Below are 22484 nucleotides of genomic sequence, written 5' to 3' on the forward strand. Positions count from 1 at the left end.
ACTGCCAATACCGATATAATGTAAGTTCAGCCTTAAATGCAGTAGTAGCAACTGGTATCAGGCTGTTATGTATATATGTTTACACTTCAGTATTCTGGGGAATGGCACTTCACTGGGATAATACTATATGCATATATCTTTTAGCCTAACTTGCAGTGGGAACGACTAGCAGCAGGCTGTTTAATGACATTTCATATTATTTGATTTTAAACGTTTTGCTGGCATGTTAAATCGTTTAATTATCTGAGGTACTGTGTGAAAAATTGTTTTGGGCACTGTTTTTCCACTTGGCTGTCGTTTATTTTAATTTAAGACAGTTTACTGAACTTCCCTCACTGCTGTGTGTGAGGGGGAGGGGCCTATTTTGGCGCTTTTGCTACGCATCAGAAATTCAGTCACAAGTCTGTTTTTCTCCCTGCATGATCCGGATCGTCTCTACAGAGCTCAAGGGTCTTCAAAAATTATTTTGAGGGAGGTAATCACTCACAGCAGACCTGTGAGATTGTGCTTTGACTGTGATAAAAAAACGTTTATATTTTGTACATTTTTTTCTGCTATTAAGGGTTAGTTATCCATTGCTAATGGGGGCAATCCTTTGCTAAATTTATGCCTTTACCGGGAAAAATTTGGTTTTTATAATTTCTCCGGTTCATAGTTTTTTTTCTGTGCTTCTTAAAGGCACAGTGCGTTTTTCATATTACTTGTAAATTGAGTTGAAAAGTATTTCCAAGCTTGCTATTTTAATTGCTAGTTTGTTAAACATGTCTGACTCAGAGGAATATCTCTGTGCTATATGTGCAAAAGCCAAGGTGGAGCCCAATAGAAATTTATGTACTAATTGCATTGATGCTACTTTAAATAAAAGTCAATCTGTACAAATTGAACATCATTCACCAAACAACGAGGGGGAAGTTATGCCGACTAACTTGCCTCACGTGTCAGTACCTGCATCTCCCGCTCGGGAGGTGCGTGATATTGTAACGCTGAGTACTTCAGGGCGGCCATTACAAATCACACTACAGGACATGGCTAATGTTATGACTGAAGTTTTGTCTAAATTACCAGAACTTAGAGGTAAGCAAGATCACTCTGGGGTGAGAACAGAGTGCCCTGATAATAATAGGGCCATGTCAGATACTGCGTCACAATTTGCAGAACATGAGGACGGAGAGCTTCAATCTGCAGGTGACGGATCTGATCCAAATAGAGTGGATTCAGACATTTCAAATTTTAAGTTTAAACTAGAAAACCTCCGTGTACTGCTAGGGGAGGTATTAGCGGCTCTGAATGATTGTAACACCGTTGCAATCCCAGAGAAATTATGTAGGCTGGATAGATACTATGCAGTACCAGCGAGTACTGACGTATTTCCTATACCTAAGAGACTTACAGAGATAATTACTAAGGAGTGGGATAGGCCTGGTGTACCCTTTTCCCCCCCTCCTGTATTTAGAAAAATGTTTCCAATAGACGCCACCACACGGGACTTATGGCAGATGGTCCCTAAGGTGGAGGGAGCGGTTTCTACTCTGGCTAAGCGTACCACTATCCCGGTGGAGGATAGCTGTGCCTTTTCAGATCCAATGGATAAAAAATTAGAGGGTTACCTTAAGAAAATGTTTGTTCAACAAGGTTTTATATTGCAACCCCTTGCATGTATTGCGTCTGTCACGGCTGCGGCCGCATTTTGGTCCGAGTCTCTGGAAGAGACTCTTGACTCAATAACTATAGATGAGATTTCAAATAAGCTTAAAACCCTTAAGCTAGCTAATTCATTTATTTCAGATGCCGTAGTACATTTAACTAAACTTACGGCTAAGAATTCCGGATTCGCCATTCAGGCACGTAGAGCACTGTGGCTAAAATCCTGGTCAGCGGATGTTACTTCTAAATCAAAATTACTTAACATACCTTTCAAAGGGCAGACCTTATTCGGGCCCGGTTTGAAAGAAATTATCGCTGACATTACAGGAGGTAAAGGCCATGCCCTGCCTCAAGACAGAGCCAAACCTAGGGCTAAACAGTCTAATTTTCGTGCCTTTCGTAACTTCAAGGCAGGAGCAGCATCAACTTCCTCTGCACCAAAACAGGAAGGAGCTGTTGCTCGCTACAGACAAGGCTGGAAACCTAACCAGTCCTGGAACAAGGGCAAGCAGGCCAGAAAACCTGCTGCTGCCCCTAAGACAGCATGAATTGAGGGCCCCCGATCCGGGAACGGATCTAGTGGGGGGCAGACTTTCTCTCTTCGCCCAGGCTTGGGCAAGAGATGTCCAGGATCCCTGGGCGTTAGAGATCATATCTCAGGGATATCTTCTGGACTTCAAAATCTCTCCACCAAAAGGGAGATTTCATCTTTCAAGGTTGTCAACAAACCAAATAAAGAAAGAGGCGTTTCTACGCTGTGTACAAGATCTTTTACTAATGGGAGTGATCCACCCGGTTCCGCGGTCGGAGCACCCACAGGGGTTTTACTCAAATCTGTTTGTGGTTCCCAAGAAAGAAGGAACCTTCAGACCAATCTTGGATTTAAAGATCCTAAACAAATTCCTAAGAGTTCCATCGTTCAAAATGGAAACTATTCGGACAATCTTACCCATGATCCAAAAGGGTCAGTACATGACCACAGTGGATTTAAAGGACGCTTACCTTCACATACCGATTCACAAAGATCATTACCGGTATCTAAGGTTTGCCTTCCTAGACAGGCAGTACCAGTTTGTAGCTCTTCCATTCGGATTGGCTACGGCTCCAAGAATCTTCACAAAGGTTCTGGGCGCTCTTCTGGCGGTACTAAGACCGCGAGGAATTTCGGTGGCTCCGTACCTAGACGACATTCTGATACAAGCGTCAAGCTTTCAAACTGCCAAGTCTCATACAGAGTTAGTACTGGCATTTCTAAGGTCGCATGGGTGGAAGGTGAACGAAGAGAAAAGTTCTCTCTTTCCACTCACAAGAGTTCCCTTCTTGGGGACTCTTATAGATTCTGTAGAAATGAAGATTTACCTGACAGAAGACAGGTTAACAAAGCTTCAAAATGCTTGCCGTGTCCTTCATTCCATTCAACACCCGTCAGTGGCTCAATGCATGGAGGTAATCGGCTTAATGGTAGCGGCAATGGACATAGTACCCTTTGCACGCCTACATCTCAGACCGCTGCAATTGTGCATGCTAAGTCAGTGGAATGGGGATTACTCAGATTTGTCCCCTACTCTGAATCTGGATCAAGAGACCAGAAATTCTCTTCTATGGTGGCTTTCTCGGCCACATCTGTCCAGGGGGATGCCATTCAGCAGACCAGATTGGACAATTGTAACAACAGACGCCAGCCTACTAGGTTGGGGCGCTGTCTGGAATTCCCTGAAGGCTCAGGGATCATGGACTCAGGAGGAGAGTCTCCTTCCAATAAACATTCTGGAATTGAGAGCAGTTCTCAATGCCCTTCTGGCTTGGCCTCAGTTAACAACTCGGGGGTTCATCAGGTTTCAGTCGGACAACATCACGACTGTAGCTTACATCACCCATCAAGGAGGGACAAGAAGCTCCCTAGCGATGATGGAAGTATCAAAGATAATTCGCTGGGCAGAGTCTCACTCTTGCCACCTGTCAGCGATCCACATTCCTGGAGTGGAGAACTGGGAGGCGGATTTCCTAAGTCGTCAGACTTTTCATCCGGGGGAGTGGGAACTTCATCCGGAGGTCTTTGCCCAAATACTTCGACTTTGGGGCAAACCAGAGATAGATCTCATGGCGTCTCGCCAGAACGCCAAGCTTCCTTGTTACGGGTCCAGGGACCCGGGAGCGGTCCTGGTAGATGCTTTGACAGCACCTTGGACCTTCGGGATGGCCTATGTGTTTCCACCCTTCCCGATGCTTCCTCGATTGATTGCCAGGATCAAACAGGAGAGAGCATCGGTGATTCTAATAGCGCCTGCATGGCCACGCAGGACCTGGTATGCAGATCTAGTGGGCATGTCATCCTGTCCACCTTGGTCTCTGCCTCTGAGACAGGACCTTCTAATTCAGGGTCCTTTCAAACATCAAAATCTAATTTCTCTGAAGCTGACTGCTTGGAAATTGAACGCTTGATTTTATCAAAGCGTGGATTTTCGGAGTCAGTAATTGATACCTTAATACAGGCTAGGAAACCTGTTACCAGAAAGATTTACCATAAAATATGGCGTAAATACTTACATTGGTGCGAATCCAAGAGTTTCTCATGGAGTAAGGTTAGGATTCCTAGGATATTGTCTTTTCTACAAGAGGGTTTAGAAAAGGGTTTATCTGCTAGTTCCTTAAAGGGACAGATCTCAGCTCTGTCCATTCTTTTACACAAACGTCTGTCAGAAGTTCCAGACGTTCAAGCTTTTTGCCAGGCTTTGGCCAGGATTAAGCCTGTGTTTAAAACTGTTGCTCCACCATGGAGCTTAAATTTAGTTCTCAACGTTTTACAGGGTGTTCCGTTTGAACCCCTTCATTCCATTGATATTAAATTGTTATCTTGGAAAGTTCTGTTTTTAATGGCTATTTCCTCGGCTCGAAGAGTCTCTGAGTTATCGCCTTACATTGTGATTCTCCTTATCTGATTTTTCATTCAGACAAGGTAGTTCTGCGTACTAAACCTGGGTTCTTACCTAAGGTAGTCACTAATAGGAATATCAATCAGGAGATTGTTGTCCCATCATTGTGTCCTAACCCTTCTTCAAAGAAGGAGCGACTTCTACACAATCTGGATGTAGTTCGTGCCCTGAAATTTTATTTACAGGCAACTAAAGATTTTCGCCAAACTTCTTCCCTGTTTATCGTTTATTCTGGACAGGTCAAAAAGCTTCGGCTACCTCTCTCTCTTTTTGGCTTCGTAGCATAATACGTTTAGCCTATGAGACTGCTGGGCAGCAGCCTCCTGAAAGAATTACAGCTCATTCTACTAGAGCTGTGGCTTCCACTTGGGCCTTTAAGAATGAGGCATCTGTTGAACAGATTTGCAAGGCTGCAACTTGGTCTTCTCTTCATACTTTTTCCAAATTTTACAAATTTGACACTTTTGCTTCTTCGGAGGCTGTTTTTGGGAGAAAGGTTCTTCAGGCAGTGGTCCCTTCCGTATAAAGATCCTGCCTGTCCCTCCCGTCATCCGTGCACTTTAGCTTTGGTATTGGTATCCCAGAAGTAATGATGACCCGTGGACTGACTACACTTAACAGGATAAAACATAATTTATGCTTACCTGATAAATTCCTTTCTCCTGTAGTGTAGTCAGTCCACGGCCCGCCCTGTTTTTTATGGCAGGTCTATATTTTTAAATTATACTCCAGTCACCACTGCACCCTATAGTTTCTCCTTTCTCGTTTGGTTCTCGGTCGAATGACTGGGTGTGACGTAGAGGGGAGGAGCTATATAGCAGCTCTGCTTGGGTGATCCTCTTGCACTTCCTGTTGGGGAGGAGTTAATATCCCAGAAGTAATGATGACCCGTGGACTGACTACACTACAGGAGAAAGGAATTTATCAGGTAAGCATAAATTATGTTTTTTTTCTGCAGAGACTGTGTTAACTCAGAAAGGCTCACAGTATCCCCATTAGGGGAAGGGTAAGCAGTAATACTACTGTTATAAGAGGCTTTACTAGCTTGCATTAAGGGCTAATTTTTTGGGCACTCAGTTTGTATATGAGAGATTGGGCAAACGTTTGTGTGTTCTGAGAGTAACGTTTTTTTATTCTGATGGGACATTTGTTTGAAGGTTCATTTGGCTTATTTGGGTTTTTTATAACCCACATGGCTTTCAGACAAGGTTTGAAGATTTTGTGTAGGCCCCAGCAACATCGAGTGCGGTGAGCGGGGCCTATTTTCGCACCTCAGTTGCGCATTTAGTTATACAGTCAAGCAGCATGCAACTTCTTCTGAGGGCCTAATCGAAGCTTTAACCTCATATTATCGTTGCCTAAGGGCAGGTAGGGCCACAGCAATTTTGCAAATTGTGTTTTTTTCATTAAAGTGTTTTTCAAGCTTGCTTGCCTCATTACTAGCCTGTTAAACATGTCTGACACTGAGGAAAATCATTGTTCAATTTGTTTAGAAGCCATTGTGGAACCCCCTCTTAGAATGTGTCCCACTTGTACTGATATGTCTATAAATTGCAAACAGCATATTTTGACTTATAAAAGTTGGCATTAGATGATTCTCAGACAGAAGGAAATCAGGTTTTGCCATATAGTTCTCCCCAAGTGTCACAACCAGTAACGTCCGCACAAGCGACGCCAAGTACTTCTAGTGCGTCTAATTCTTTCACCTTGCAAGATATGGCTTCAGTTATGAATACTACCCTCACAGAGGTTGTATCTAAGCTGCCAGGGTTGCAAGGGAAGCGCAGTAGCTCTGGGTTAAGATCAAATGCTGAGCCTTCTGATGCTTTAGTAGCGGTATCCGATATTCCCTCACAATGTTCTGAGGTAGGGATGAGGGATTTGCTATCTGAGGGAGAGATTTCTGATTCAGGAAAGATGTTCCCTCAGACAGATTCAGATATGACTGCATTTTAATTTAAGCTAGAGCACCTCCGCTTATTGCTCAGGGAGGTTTTAGCGACTCTGGATGATTGTGACCCTATTGTAGTTCCAGAGAAATTGTGTAAAATGGACAAATATTTAGAGGTTCCCGTTTACACTGATGTTTTTCCAGTCCCTAAGAGGATTTCGGACATTGTTACTAAGGAGTGGGATAGACCAGGTATTCCGTTCGCTCCCCCTCCTGTTTTTAAGAAAATGTTTCCCATTTCTGACGCCATAAAGGACTCATGGCTGACGGTCCCTAAGGTGGAGGGAGCTATTTCTACTCTGGCTAAGCGTACAACTATACCTATTGAAGACAGTTGTGCTTTCATTGATCCTATGTATAAAAAATTAGAGGGTCTCCTAAAAAAAATTTTTGTTCATCCAGGTTTTCTTCTTCAACCTATAGCATGCATTGTTCCTGTAACCACTGCAGCTGCCTTTTGGTTTGAGGCTCTAGAAGAGGCTCTTCAGATGGAGACCCCACTAGAGGATATTCTGGACAGAATTAAGGCTCTTAAGCTAGCTAATTCTTTTATTACAGACACCGCTTTTCATCTTGCTAAGTTAGCAGCAAAGAATTCAGGTTTTGCCATTTTAGCGCATAGAGCGTTATGGCTTAAGTTCTGGTCAGCTGATGTGTCATCTAAATCTAAGCTTTTGACCATCCCTTTCAAGGGTAAGACCCTATTCGGGCTTGCACTGAAAGAGATCATTTCAGACATCACTGGGGGGAAGGGTCATGTCCTCCCTCAGGATAAGTCAAATAAGACAAGGACCAAACAAAATAATTTTCGTTCCTTTCGAAACTTCAAGAGTGGTCCCACTGCCTCTTCCTCTGCTTCAAAGCAAGAGGGGGACTTTGCTCAATCCAAGCCAACCTGGAGACCTAATCAGGCTTGGAACAAGGGTAAACAGGCCAAAAAGCCTGCTGCTGCCACTAAGACAGCATGAAGGGGTAGCCCATGATCCGGGACCGGATCTAGTAGGGGGCAGACTCTCTCTTTTTGCTCAGGCCTGGGAAAGAGACGTTCAGGTTTCCTGGGCAGTAGAAATAGTTACCCAGGGATATCTTCTAGATTTCAAGGATTCTCCTCCAAGGGGGAGGTTCCATCTTTCTCAATTGTCTGTAAACCCGACAAAAAGAGAGGCTTTCTTACGCTGTGTAGAAGACCTTTTTACCATGGGAGTGATCTGCCCAGTTCCGAAAGCAGAACAGGCAGGGGTTCTACTCCAATCTGTGGTTCCCAAAAAAGATGGAACTTTCAGACCAATTCTAGATCTCAAGATCCTAAACCAATTTCTAAGAGTCCCATCTTTCAAGATGGAGACCATTCGGACTATTTTAACAATGATCCAGGAGGGTCAATATATGACCACCGTGGACTTAAAGGATGCGTATCTAAACATTCCTATCCACAAAGATCATCACCAATTCCTCAGGTTTGCCTTTCTGGACAAGCATTACCAGTTTGTGGCTCTTCCATTCGGGTTGGCCACGGCGCCACGAATCTTCACAAAGGTGCTACGGTCCCTTCTGTCGGTTCTAAGGCCGCGGGGCATAGCAGTGGCGCCTTATCTAGACGACATTCTAATTCAAGCGTCGACTTTCCAACTAGCCAAGTCTCACACGGACTTAGTGTTGGCCTTTGTAAGATCTCACAGGTGGAAGGTGAACTTAAAAAAAGAGTTCTCTTTTCCCCCCTCACAAGAGTTTAATTTCTAGGATCTCTGATAGACTCAGTGGACATGTAAATATTTCTGACGGAGGTCAGGAAATCAAAGATTTTGTCCACCTGCCGAGCTCTTCATTCTATTCCTCGGCCGTCAGTGGCTCAGTGTATGGAGGTAATCGGTCTAATGGTAGCGGCAATGGACATAGTTCCGTTTGCTCGCTTGCATCTCAGACCACTGCAACTATGCATGCTCAATCAGTAGAATGGGGATTATGCAGATTTATCTCCTCAGATAAATCTGGATCAAGAGACCAGAGACTCTCTTCTTTGGTGGTTGTCACAGGATCATCTGTCCCAGGGAATGTGTTTCCACAGGCCAGATTGGGTTATAGTGACGACAGACGCCAGCCTTCTGGGCTGGGGTGCAGTCTTGAATTCCCTGAAAGCACATGGTTTGTGGACTCGGGAGGAGGCCCTCCTACCGATAAATATTCTGGAATTAAGAGGGATATTCAATGCTCTTCAGGCATGGCCTCAGCTGGCTTCGGCCAGATTCATCAGATTTCAGTCAGACAACATCACGACTGTGGCTTATATCAATCATCAGGGGGGAACAAAGAGTTCCTTAGCGATGATAGAAGTTTCAAGAATAATCCATTGGGCAGAGGCTCACTCTTGCCATCTGTCAGCGATCTATATCCCAGGGGTAGAGAACTGGGAGGCAGATTTTCTAAGTCGTCTGACTTTTCATCCGGAGGAGTGGGAACTCCATCCGGAGGTGTTTGCTCAACTGGTTCAGCTATGGGGCACACCAGAATGGAATCTGATGGCGTCTCGTCAGAACGCCAAACTTCCTGGTTACGGATCCAGGTCAAGGGATCCTCAGGCAGTACCCTGGTCCTTCAACCTGGCTTATGTGTTTCCACCTTTCCCTCTCCTTCCATGTCTGATTGCCAGAATCAAACAGGAGAGAGCATCAGTGATTTTGATAGCGCCTGCATGGCCACGCAGGACTTGGTATGCAGGTTTGGTGGACATGTCATCTCTTCCACCATGGTCTCTGCCACTGAGGCAGGACCTTCTGATTCAATGTCCATTCAAGCATCCAAATCTTATTTCTCTGCAACTGACTGGAGATTGAACGCTTGATTCTATCAAAGCAGGGTTTCTCTGAGTCGGTCATAGATACCTCGATTCAGGCTCGAAAGCCTGTTACCAGGAAAATCTATCGTAAGATATGGCGTAAATATCTTTTTTGGTGCGAATCCAAAGGCTACTCCTGGAGTAAAATCAGGATTCCTAGGATTTTGTCTTTTCTCCAAGAGGGATTGGAGAAAGGATTGTCAGCTAGTTCCCTAAAAGGACAGATATCTGCTCTGTCTATTCTGTTGCACAAGCGTCTGGCATATGTTCCAGACGTTCAGGCTTTTTGTCAGGCGTTAGCTAGAATTAAGCCTGTGTTTAAACCTGTTGCTCCACCATGGAGTCTAAATTTAGTTCTTAAAGTTCTTCAGGGGGTTCCGTTTGAACCCATACATTCCATAGATATTAAGATTTTATCTTGGAAAGTTTTGTTCCTAGTTGCTATCTCTTCAGCTCGAAGAGTTTCTGAACTAGCTGCATTACAATGTGACTCGCCTTATCTTGTTTTCCATGCTGATAAGGTGGTTTTGCGTACCAAGCCTGGGTTCCTACCTAAGGTTGTTACTAACAGGAATATCAATCAGGAAATTGTTGTTTCTTCTCTGTGTCCTAATCCTTCTTCTAAGAAGGAACGTCTGTTGCACAACTTGGACGTGGCTCGTGCTTTGAAATTTTATTTGCAGGCAACCAAAGATTTTCGTCAAACATCTTCTTTGTTTGTTGTCTATTCTGGAAAGCGTAGGGGTCAAAAGGCTACGGCGACTTCTCTTTCCTTTTGGCTGAAAAGCATAATCCGTTTGGCTTATGAGACTGCTGGACAGCAGCCTCCGGAAAGGATTACAGCTCATTCTACTAGAGCGGTAGCTTCCACATGAGCTTTTAAAAATGATGCTTCTGTTGAACAGTTTTGTAAGGCTGCGACTTGGTCTTTGCTTCATACCTTTTCAAAATTTTACAAATTTGATACTTTTGCTTCTTCGGAGGCTATTTTTGGGAGAGAGGTTTTGCAAGCAGTGGTGCCTTCCGTTTAGGTTCTTGTCTTGTCCCTCCCTTCATCCGTGTCCTAAAGCTTTGGTATTGGTATCCCACAAGTAAGAATGAATCCGTGGACTCGGTACATCATGCAAAAGAAAACAAAATTTATGCTTACCTGATAAATGTCTTTCTTTTGCGATGTACTGAGTCCACGGCCCGCCCTGTCTATTCAAGACAGATGGTATTTTTTATTAAAAACTTCAGTCACCTCTGCACCTTATAATTTCTCCTTTTTCTTCCTTGGCCTTCGGTCGAATGACTGGGGGGTGGAGTTAAGGGGAGAGCTATATAGACAGCTCTGCTGTGGTGCTCTCTTTGCCACTTCCTGTTAGGAAGGATAATATCCCACAAGTAAGGATGAATCTGTGGACTCGGTACATCGCAAAAGAAAGAAATTTATCAGGTAAGCATAAATTTTGTTTTTCTATAGAGCAGGGGTGCTCAATAGGTACATTCAAAAGGTTGGGTTGGGGTATTACTATTCTATAATGTGACCCAGACTCTGCCTCCTTCAAAAATACAAATGATCCCAAAGTTAATTTGTAAAAAACAGATACTTAAAAAACAAAAACAAAGGATGGCGCAAATACTGCTGGAATGGGGATTCAATCAACTCATAAGACTCAAATAAACTCACATAAAATAATTGCAACAGATAAAAATCCTCAAAAGAACTTTATTAACACTATTATTCAGGAATAAGCCATTTGCATTACTCAAAATATGTATTGACAAGTTAATACAAAACTTTCTAATCTTAGAAACAAGTGAGTATAGTCTGATACTTATAAAATTGATTACAGATTTATACTCTATGGAAGTTGAAATACAACAGATAGCACAAAAAAGTGTGTGGATATATCAAATATACTCAAATGATAAATATAATTACTACGATCAAATTCTCTAGGATTTGTGTAGAATATATATAACGGTTTCAAATAGAACCGTCTAAACTAAAAAAGGGGATAAGTAGGTTGCAGGGTACTTGCAAATTGAATACAGGATGATATTCTATTTATAAAGCTCCAATTGATATACACAAAAGGCTCAGAACTAGGGTCTCCACAAAGGACTCAGTAAATAGACAATTTGTATAAAAAGATACATTTATTCTAACAGAAAAGGTCTAGTGGAATGTCTCCTAATAGGTTCGATAATCTTACACTTAAACATTGAAAATCTTATACAATCAATAATAATATTTGTTAAATCATACACCGGTGTATCCATTCATACTCTCATCCTTATAAGTGAAATGTTATAGTAGACCGATACAATCAATTTTTAAAAACAAACACTAAAAAAACTTCAAGGTACTCAAAAATGCAAAAGGGCTATAATATCACCGTTCTATTAGAGAAATAATGTCCCTTGAAAAGAGTAAAGGATTTACTAAGTGTTATGACCATACAGATGCTGGGACTCAAAGGGACACAATATAAATAAAGTCCGTTGCGGATCTTATGAGAGAGTTCTCTCGATTTAAGCTGATATTATGCTGATTATATCACTTGAGACTTAGTCCTTTAACCAGTACTGGTAACGGCTATGAGATGTAACAGTTTCTGTTAAACGGGTGTAGATATTAGTGTTTGTATATTACCACACTTCCCTCATACCTCCCGTGACCATATCAAAGCACTTCTGTGTAGGTCACTGCCGTCAGGAGCTGCGCCGTTAGAAGATGTGTTCAATCTCCGGTTCTTTCTCAGTTGCGTACCTCTCGGGGTGGTAAATTACCAGTGTGCAGCAACCACACTCGCTATATTGTATCTTTCTCCGTGTTTCCTGGATGGAACACGTGACCGCGGGTAACCAATCTTTCCTGGGTACACCCTGCGTCACGTCTGGATCCTCCTCACCGCTTCTGATTGTTTGGAATATACCAGAAGAAAAGTTATTTCTGTGAGCTCTCACCGTTTAACTTTTAACATCCCACAATTCTTCTTTAGGAGTGCTCCTTGAAGTAATATTTCAGATTCAAATGCCAGAATATGGCTTGTTTTAAATCTGAAATATTACTTCAAGGAGCACTTCTAACGGCGCAGCTCCTGACGGCAGTGACCTACACAGAAGTGCTTTGATATGGTCACGGGAGGTATGAGGGAAGTGTGGTAATATACAAACACTAATATCTACACCCGTTTAACAGAAACTGTTACATCTCATAGCCGTTACCAGTACTGGTTAAAGGACTAAGTCTCAAGTGATATAATCGGCATAATATCAGCTTAAATCCAGAGAATTCTCTCATCAGATCCGCAACAGACTTTATTATATTGTGTCCCTGCATCTGTATGATCACAACACTTGGAGAAATAATATCCCTTGAAAAGAGTAAAGGATTTACTAATAGAACAGTGCTTAGGTGATATTATAGCCCTTTTGAATTTTTGAGTACCTTGAAGTTTTTTTAGTGTTTGTTTTTTAAAATTGTATCTGTCTACTATAACATTTCACTTAGAAGGATGAGAGTATGAATGGATACACTGGTGTATGATTTAACAAATGTTGTTATTATTGATTGTATAAGATTTTCAATTGTTAAGTGTAACATGATTAAACCTATTAGGAGACATTCCACTAGACCTTTTCTGTTAGAATAAATGTATCTTTTTATACAAATTGTCTATTTACTGAGTCCTTTGTGGAGACCCTAGTTCTGAGCCTTTTGTGTATATCAATTGGAGCTTTATAAATAGAATATAATCCTGTACTCAATTTGCAAGTACCCTGCAACCTACTTATCCCCTTTTTTAGTTTAGACGGTTCTATTTGAAACCATTATATATATTCTACAAGAATCCTAGAGAATTTGGTCGTAGTAATTATATTTATCATTTGAGTATATTTGATATATCCACATACTTTTTTTCTGTTTTATTTCAACTTCAATAGAGTATAAATCTGTACCCAATTTTAGAAGTATCAGACTATACTCGCTTGTTTCTAAGATTAGAAAGTTTTGTATTAACTTGTCAATATATATTGTGAATAACGCAAACGGCTTATTCCTGAATAGTATTTGAAGTAGTGTTTAATATCAAGTTCTTTGTAAGATTTTTATCTGTTGCGATTATTTTATTTGAGTTTGAGTCTTATGAGTTGATTGAATCCATCTCTTACCCATTCCAGCAGTATTTGCGCCATCCTTTGTTTTTCTAAAGTGCCCAATAGGTAGATCGGGATTTACCAGTAGATCCCGAAGGTGCTGCTGGTAGATAGCGGCCAATGTGTTAATAAAACGATGTGGTTCAAGTTACGAGATCTGAACACTGGGGCATTAGTATAGTATAGTTCTAGAGGGACGTCAATTTCAACCAATCAATGTAGATGATTTTTAAACGACAACACAATTGGCCTATCAAAAGCATGGTTGAGTGCGTACTCTCCCAATGGATATGGCGGTATAGTATAGATAGGAGGGTAAGTGTCAATAGATAGAAAAAGTAAAGGGGGAGGCTGCTGTGCTATGCTAAAGGAACAAGTCTAATTGACGTCTGGCAAATAAATGTGTTAACCCGGTAAGAAATGGTCTGCATGGCGCGCTATAGAAAATTATTTGTGTAAGCCTCACTGGGTCATATCAGGTCTAGCCCGTGGCGCAAAGTAAAGGGGGTCAGTGGCAGTAATTTGAGTGCAGTGTTTTGTAACATGGCACAAGGGGTTGATCCTGTTAACCCAAATTCAAGTCAGTGCTACTTTTGTCATCAGGATTAATCTGTTATATCTTTATGCTTTTTCACATCCATGTGTTGCTAAATCATGCAACCTTAAAGGGATATGAAACGCACATTTTTTTTTCATGATTCAGATATAGAACATGAAAATTTAAACTCCTATTATCCTATTATCAATGTTTGTTCTTTCTCTTGGTATCTTTATTTGAAAAAGCAGGAATGTAAGCTTAGGAGCTGGCCCATTTTTAGTGGGTAGATCTCGTTAAGCTGGTCATTTGAAAAGTAGATCCCCCAACACAAGGTTTGGGCACCCCTGCTATAGAGTAATGCACAACATATGTAGTTTACCAGCATTTTAGTCTCAATATTATTTCCTAATTTTAAACTATTACCTTGTTTTATCCACAGATGAATATGTGTCGTCCTCTTCCTCGAGGTCACAGACGTTTGTTCCTTCAGTGGCCACTGTTTCCTCGTCCCCATGCCCAGCTCCAACCACAGAGATTCTAAAGTCTCCTGCTGTGCAAACTTCCACCCCAATTCATCCCACCAAGCTTGTGATAAAGAACAGTGGTGGTTCTCCTTCTGTCACCTGGGCCAAATCTTCCCCATCTTTGGATACTGATGATGATGCTCTTCCCTCCCGCAGCAAACCACCAATAAAGACATATGAAGCCAGAAGTCGGATAGGATTAAAGCTCAAAATCAAACAAGAGGCCGGGCTTAGCAAAGTTATCCACAATACAGCCCTTGATCCTATACATCAGAATCCTCCTCAACCTCTCCCACCTCCAGCTCCCCCAACAGCTCCTGTGTGCACTGTAATAAAGACAGCTTCCCAGCCAACGCCAGCCCCTGTCCCCACTCCGGCTGGGCAGATGAATGGTTCTCTGGACCATTCTTCTCCTGCTGAGAAGAAGCCCTTGGCCACCTACTGCCGTCTTCCACTACGCAAGACTTATCGGGAAAATGTGGACGCATTTGTGGCAGGGAAGCCAGCTGATGCAAGGCCCAAAACAGATAATATAGTTCAGTTACCGATCTCAACACAACCAATAAAGCAGGAAGATTCATCAAGAAGTGTTATCACGTCCCACAAGACACAGGGTGGGACAGTGACTGAAAAAGGGAGAAATGAGGAGAGTCCAAAGTTGATGTTCTTCAGTAGAGGAGAGCCTAAGACCATCAAGAGCGAAGAGGCCCCACTTGGGTTGAGGAGGGATGTCAAAGAAGAGGAGCAAAGTTATTACCGACGGGTAATAAAGACAGAACCTCCAGATACTGATACAGAGCTGAACTGGGAAGTGCCATTTCCACCCCAGAAGAGGCTCAAGTCAGAACAGTTTGATGTAGACAATGCCAGCTTTTCCAGTGATAGCCCTCAGGATGACACATTGAATGAGCATCTTCAAAGTGCAATCGATAGCATCTTAAACTTACAACAGCCCCAAACTGGAGGAGCACCCAACACGCTTCTCCGCTCCTCTGCCCCACCTTCTTATCACCACTCCTCCTCATCTTCACCCTTCTCTTCCCCTGTCCACCGCACAGACTCATACCTCACCCCCAACCACAATGGAGGCCTAGGGGCAAGGACGTTAAATAGATAACGCGGGGACAAACTAAAACTTATCTTGTGAGCCGTGGGAAAAATGCATATATTAACTTAGGAAAACCACCCTGGGAAATTTAAAATAATGGGTGAGAAAGATGTGATGCAAGACATTTCCACATTGGAATATAGTATGAGACTCGCATTTTCGGAGTAAGCCTCAATTTTTTTTATGTTTATTTGCATCCGTCAGCGAGTGAATCTATTGGAAGATTGTGTTCCATCCTTGATTGGAAGAACACCCTTTATTGATTGAAATTCACAGGCACGTGGAAAAGAAATTACCACTGTCCTAGTAGACAGTGTATGTGGACATATCCCACCGGTGATCTGTTGCCTTCAAAACCTCCTTTATACTTCTCCCCCCCCCCCCCAAGTCTTACTTTATCTCCCTCCCCCTCTTTTTTTTCATCTCAAAACTTTCAAAAATAAATAAGTAGAGACCATAACGAGAAGACAGGAGGTTATCAAGAGATTGGGACTGGTGATGATAAAAAAACGTATTAAAATATTATTATGATTGTTTCTTTAAGTTATTCAAAAACATCAAGTCAGGGGAATTTTTTATGTTCTATGTTGTATATCTATTATATTTTATTTTTTTCTTCCTGTTTGGGAGGATTAAAGGCTGGATGCACAGTGCACAAACAGAGATAAACAGTAAATATATGTGGGATTCACACACATTGTTTTGGGATATACCAATTTATTTTGAAGTATTTAAAGATGGGAGGGATTTGTACTGTCAGTAGAAGTTCAGAAAAAAGTCTATAGAGGGAGATCATTGTCATCTGTCATCCCAAAGGGTAGATAAATGCAAGTATGGAGCAGAGAGGGTGTATCACATTATTTTTTTATATAATTTGTTCCAAACATTTAACTTTTAGATTAGCCAGAGATTTACGGGGAAAAAGTGGGTGTGACGATTGTCTATTAGGAGAGACCATTTTGCACAGATACGAATGTAACACTATTTATCCCAAACTACATTTCCGTTACATGTGGGGAGGAAAATTCTTTGACTGATTACTCCCACTCACAATTCTACTCCTCGCTCCTTAGCACCTGATAAGAGATTTTGCCATTGTTAGTTCACTTATAGCTGTCACTTATCCACCAGAAATTGCTGTGAGATTAACACAATAGCTTATTAGATCAATTACAGCTCTAGATGAAAGTAAGTCTCATTGATAAATATTTTTTTTTTTATTTTATTGGGTTGTAAAATGCTAATTTTTTATTTTCATAATTTTTATATATATATATATATATATATATATATATATATATATATATATATATATATATATATAGAGATCATAAACCAAAGGTTTGTATCAGGTGTTAGTTGTAAAATTAAAGTTTAAAAAAAGGTTCTTTACATCACCTATTACATTTTTTTTTCTAAATGGTCCTATTTTTACACCCATCTTTTTACACCCATCTTGTTTTTTTTTGTTATTTTCCCCCCCAGATGCACAGGGACAGTTTTTAGGTTAGTGACGGACACAATCTATTGTCTCAAAGACAATATTGTTTCTACTATTAACCATAAGTAACTCCCAGTGTAAATTGTATTCATATTCCCAAATGAACGGTTCTGTGTTTCATCTTTGAGTAAACAATTTAGAATGTACGCTTGGATTATAGTAGCATTTAGCTATTTATTGTTATCTGAAACTGTACCTCTCTTTATTTTCTGTTCACAAAACTACTGGTGCATCTAACTTTGCATTCACATCAGAACAAAGCCTGCACCTTAATCTGATATGGCTTCAGGTATTTATAGTTGTGTTTTACCCAAGGGAGTTATCTCCCCTTTCTGTTTTAGGTTTATGACTCTCAAGATACAGAGCAAAATTCCTTTATGGGCCACCATTAAAGGGACAGTATACACTCATTTTCATATAACTGCATGTAATAGACACTACTATAAAGAATAAGATGCACATATACTGATATAAAAATCCAGTATAAAATGGTTTTAAAACTGACTTAGAAGCTGTCAGTTTGGCTCTGTTGAAAAGGTAGCTGGAAAGCCCACTGCAAGTGGAAAATAAGACACTCCCCTCCCCCTTCTTTTGCATATGAAAAGACCCTTTACACAAACGGGAGCAAGCTGGAGAAGGTAGCTGACGGTATTCACATAAAACTTTGGGGCTTGGTTAGGAGTCTGAAAATCAGAGCAATGTTATTTAAAAATAAGCAAAACTATACATTTATTTTAAAAAAAACTTTATGGGCTTTATAAATCATCTACAAAACATTTATGCAAAGAAAAAATGAGTGTATAATGTCCCTTTAACAAAGTTTAAGGCAGGAGAAAGAAGATCCATTGTCTATGCTCCAAAGATCTCACATCTAGATCCTACATTTATTTTTTAAATATAATTTATATAGGCTCCACCTCCACAACTTCAAAAAAGTAGATCAAACTGGTTTCTAAGTATTTTGCTTTTGTACACCCTTTAAGGATATCTATTTTTGTTTAGCACAGATTAAGTTACTAGACATAACACTTCTTCTCAAATAGTGCTACACATCGGTCTGTTCTAGATAATCCCATGTATAATACAAAAAACAGGTAGAACATCCTGAAATCTTGATTGTATAAAAAGATTTGTTGAGTCAATATCTTGTGTGAGTAAAACCCATGAATACAATAACCTCCCTACATCCAGTAAAAATCTGTGCCATTTTGATTTTTTTTTTTTTTATTCAACCAAGAATTAAACAACCTTCTACATACATCACTCTCATCCGCCCTCCTCATACCCAAACATTGCAGCCTGAACATAGTACTATAAATTCTTTGTATTGTATTTATAATGTATAATGATTTTTTTAAAAGAATGATGTACATTTAGTACTTCTGTGTAAATTAAATTTGCTTCTCTTTTTAAAAAGTGTATATGATTTTTTTTTCTCCCCCCCTGGAAACTATATATTGACGATGTTTTCTAAGAAGTTGGGAATAATATGAGCACAAAGATAGGAACAGTTTAAAAGTTTTTATTATTGGTCTTATTGTAGAAATAGGATGATAAAAAAAAAATAGACAGGGTCACATTAAAAATTTTATAATATAAATATGACAGAAAATTGGTATTCTGGTCTTCTGATCAGTTATTCGGCTGGTTGTGTAACTTTATTAGTCACTGAAAACTCGTCAGCTGTAGCCACTGTGAGGAAACAGAATAGATGGTTTATCAACTTAAGATGATGCACATCAATCAGTTTAACGGTGTTACATCTCATTGGAGGAGGGTAATATAAACAAATTTAATACTTGGAACACATTAAAAAGCAATTTAATAGTATCAAGGGATTTTGTAATATTAGGGGTTGTTTTTATATCAGGCTATATCAATAACTTTATGGAACTCTATAAATATAGTTAAAGGGACACTGAACCCAAATTTTTATTTCATGATTCAGATAGATCATGAAATTTTAAGCAACTTTCTAATTTACTCCTATTATCATTTTTTTTTTCGGTTCTCTTACTATCTTTATTTTAAAAGCAGGAGTGTAATTCTTAGCAGTCAGCCCATTTTTCGTTCAGCACCATGGATAGCCCTAGCTTATTTGATGCTTTCATTTACCCTTCAATAAACAAGCATAACCCAGGTTCTCAACCAAAAATGGGCTGGCTCCTATGCATCATATTCCAGCTTTTTAAATAAAGATAGCAAGAGAACGAAGAAAATTTGATAATAGGAGTAAATTAGAAAGTTGCTTAAAATTGCATGCTCTATCTACATCATGAAATAATTTTTTTGGGTTTAGTGTCCCTTTAATCATTTTCTGCTGTAAAAGAGACAGTAACATGAAATTTAAACTCATGATTGAAATAGACCATGATATTTAAACTGCTTTCTAGTTTACCTCTATTGTCAAATAGGTAGGTATGCTCATGACTAGACGTACACTTTAACCAATTCTATATTTGTTTGTATAAATTAATGCCGAAAATGGCCGTGGGTAGCAACATTTTGCTATTTTCAGAGCTGGATATATATTTGTTTATTAGTACAACACACAAAAATCTGGATTTGACGAACGCCACTACCTGCGGCCATATTCAGCAATTTATTTGTACAAAAGAATGCAGAATTGCAGAAAGTGCACCGAGCAGCAATGTACTACTTGGGAGCTAGCTGGTGATTGGTAGATAACGTCTCATTATTTTTTCACTAGATGCGTTCAGCTAGCTCCCAGTAGTGCATTGGTGCTCCTGAGGCTTACTCTACCAAGATAGCAAAGCCAATTTCATAATGGAAAGTTTAACTTTACTGTCCCTTTCACTAGTAGTAGAGCCTAATATTGATTCTTTACATCCTTCTCAAGAGCTGTTAAATACACTATTTATGTTTAAAGTGTAAATGCATGAAGGAATTCAATCCTACTGTCTACTAGATATTACCAAATGTAAAAGTTCTACCCAGTATTACTTTTTATTTATTTAATAAACACTGAATGAAAATCTGAGTCTTAAAGTAATGGTAAATCCTAGCGTTTGTGAAACGCTAGGATTTACCATTGGAACAAATAAAGTATCATGAAGTATAAAAGTTCCTCTATTTGTTTGAAGCATTTGCCGCACTGAACGCCTAAGGCAGCCCACGGCAGAACGCTATTTTGCTGTGTGAGATATTTCCACCTCTTAGCAAATAGTTGTGTGGGCCAGCTGGCACCAAGCCGTATAGCCTGCACGGCTATAGTCTAAGAGTTGGAAACATTACCTCTCGGTAAAATAGCGTTTTGCCGTGTGTGGCCTGAGGCGCTCAGTGTGGCAAACGCGTCAAACAAATAGAGGAACTTACAGCATGAAGTATTTTATACTTCATGACTAAAAGTCCCCTTCATTTGTTCCACTGGTAAATCCTAGCGTTTCACAAACACTAGGATTTACTATCACTTTAAGAAAACAATTAGGTGTAACTTGCGCAAAAGTAATCCAGTGTAACTGGACGGACATTCACGTGAGGTTAGTAGATAAGATTTTGAGGGGTAGTTATCAAGCCGTCTACTTTACCTGCCTTCGCCGGTTCAATACGCCCGCCTAAGCTCGCCTACCATCGCCTAAGTTATCAAAAAAGCTGTCAAAAAGCCGCGCACCAAGTACGGGGCGATGAGCAGCGGACTGTGAGAGTTATCACTCATCCGACCCCGCCGCAACCTATATTAAACATATTAACCCCTAAACTGCCCCCCCTACACCGTCGCCACCTATAATAAATTTATTAACCCCTATCCTGCCCCCCACTACACCGCCGCCACTGTAATAAAATTATCAACCCCTAAACCTAAGTCTAACCCTAACACCCCCCTAACTTAAATATTAATTAAATAAATCTAAATAATATTTCTCTTATTAAATAAATGAATCCTATTTAAAACTAAATACTTACCTTTAAAATAAACCCTAATATAGCTACAATATAAATAATAATTATATTGTAGCTATCTTAGGATTTATTTTTATTTTACAGGCAAATTTCAATTTATTTTAACTAGGTACAATAGCTATTAAATAGTTATTAACTATTTAATAGCTACCTAGCTAAAATAAAGAGAAATTAACCTGTAAAATAAAAACTAACCTAAGTTACAATTACACCTAACACTACACTATACTTAAATAAATTATTCCTATTTAAAACTAAATACTTACCTGTAAAATAAACCCTAAGATAGCTACAATATAATTAATATTTACATTGTAACTATTTTAGGATTTGTATTTATTTTACAGGTAACTTTGTATTTATTTTAGCTAGTTAGAATAGTTATTAAATAGTTATTAACTATTTAATAACTACCTAGCTAAAAGAAATACAAAATTACCTGTAAAATAAATCCTAACCTAAGTTACAATTAAACCTAACACTACACTATCATTAAATAAATTAAATTAATTATCTACAAATAACTTCAATTAAATACAATTAAATAAACTAACTAAAGTACAAAAAATAAAAAAAGCTAAGTTACAAAAAATAAAAAAAGCTAAGTTACAAACATATAAAAAATATTACAACAATTTTAAGCTACTTACACCTAATCTAAGCCCCCTAATAAAATAACAAAGCCCCCCAAAATAAAAAAAATTCCCTACCCTATTCTAAATTAAAAAGTTCAAAGCTCTTTTACCTTACCAGCCCTTAAAAGGGCCTTTTGCGGGGCATGCCCCAAAGAATTCTGCTCTTTTGCCTGTAAAAGAAAAATACAACCCCCCCAACATTAAAACCCACCACCCACATACCCCTAATCTAACCCAAACCCCCCTTAAAAAAAACCTAACACTACTCCCCTGAAGATCATCCTACCTTGAGTCGTCTTCATCCAGCCGACCATCGATGGAACTGAAGAGGAGATCCGGAGCGGCAGAAGTCATCATCCAAGGGGCGCTGAAGAAATCTTCCATCCGATGAAGTCATCATCCAGGTGGCGCTGAAGAAGTCTTCCATCCGGGCGATGTCATCTTCCAAGTGGCGTCTTCAATCTTCATCCATCCGGAGCGGAGCCATCTTCAGACGAGCCGACGCGGAGTCATCCTCTTCTTCCCGATCGGAACAGCCAATAGAATGCAAGCTCAATCAGATTGGCTGATTGGATCAGCCAATCGGATTGAACTTCAATCTGATTGGCTGATTCAATCAGCCAATCAGATTTTTCCTACCTTAATTCCGATTGGCTGATAGAATCCTATCAGCCAATCGGAATTGAAGGGACGCCATCTTGGATGACGTCCCTTAAAGGAATATCCATTTGTCGGTAGTCGTCGGGA

The 22484-nt window shown here is 40.0% G+C and overlaps 2 protein-coding genes across 4 annotated transcripts in view; one reads left to right on the forward strand and one right to left on the reverse strand.

Moving 5' to 3' along the window:
* BICRA (BRD4 interacting chromatin remodeling complex associated protein) overlaps positions 1–16212 on the forward strand; it is a 148626-nt gene extending 132414 nt beyond the window's left edge. For all 3 annotated transcript variants that reach the window (XM_053721629.1, XM_053721631.1, XM_053721630.1), the window contains one exon: positions 14488–16212. In XM_053721629.1, coding sequence (XP_053577604.1) covers positions 14488–15689 — 1202 coding nt within the window. In that variant the 3' untranslated portion in view covers positions 15690–16212. The remainder of the gene's footprint in view (positions 1–14487) is intronic.
* A 2475-nt stretch (positions 16213–18687) lies between these two features.
* The window catches only part of LOC128666831 (calpain-1 catalytic subunit), a 211203-nt gene continuing 207406 nt past the window's right edge, over positions 18688–22484 (reverse strand). The window contains exon 20 of the mRNA XM_053721632.1: positions 18688–18873. Within this exon, the coding sequence (XP_053577607.1) occupies positions 18847–18873 (27 nt within the window). The 3' untranslated portion in view covers positions 18688–18846. The remainder of the gene's footprint in view (positions 18874–22484) is intronic.

This window comes from Bombina bombina, chromosome 7 (assembly GCF_027579735.1).
Source record: "Bombina bombina isolate aBomBom1 chromosome 7, aBomBom1.pri, whole genome shotgun sequence".
NCBI classification, from domain to species: Eukaryota; Metazoa; Chordata; class Amphibia; order Anura; family Bombinatoridae; genus Bombina; species Bombina bombina.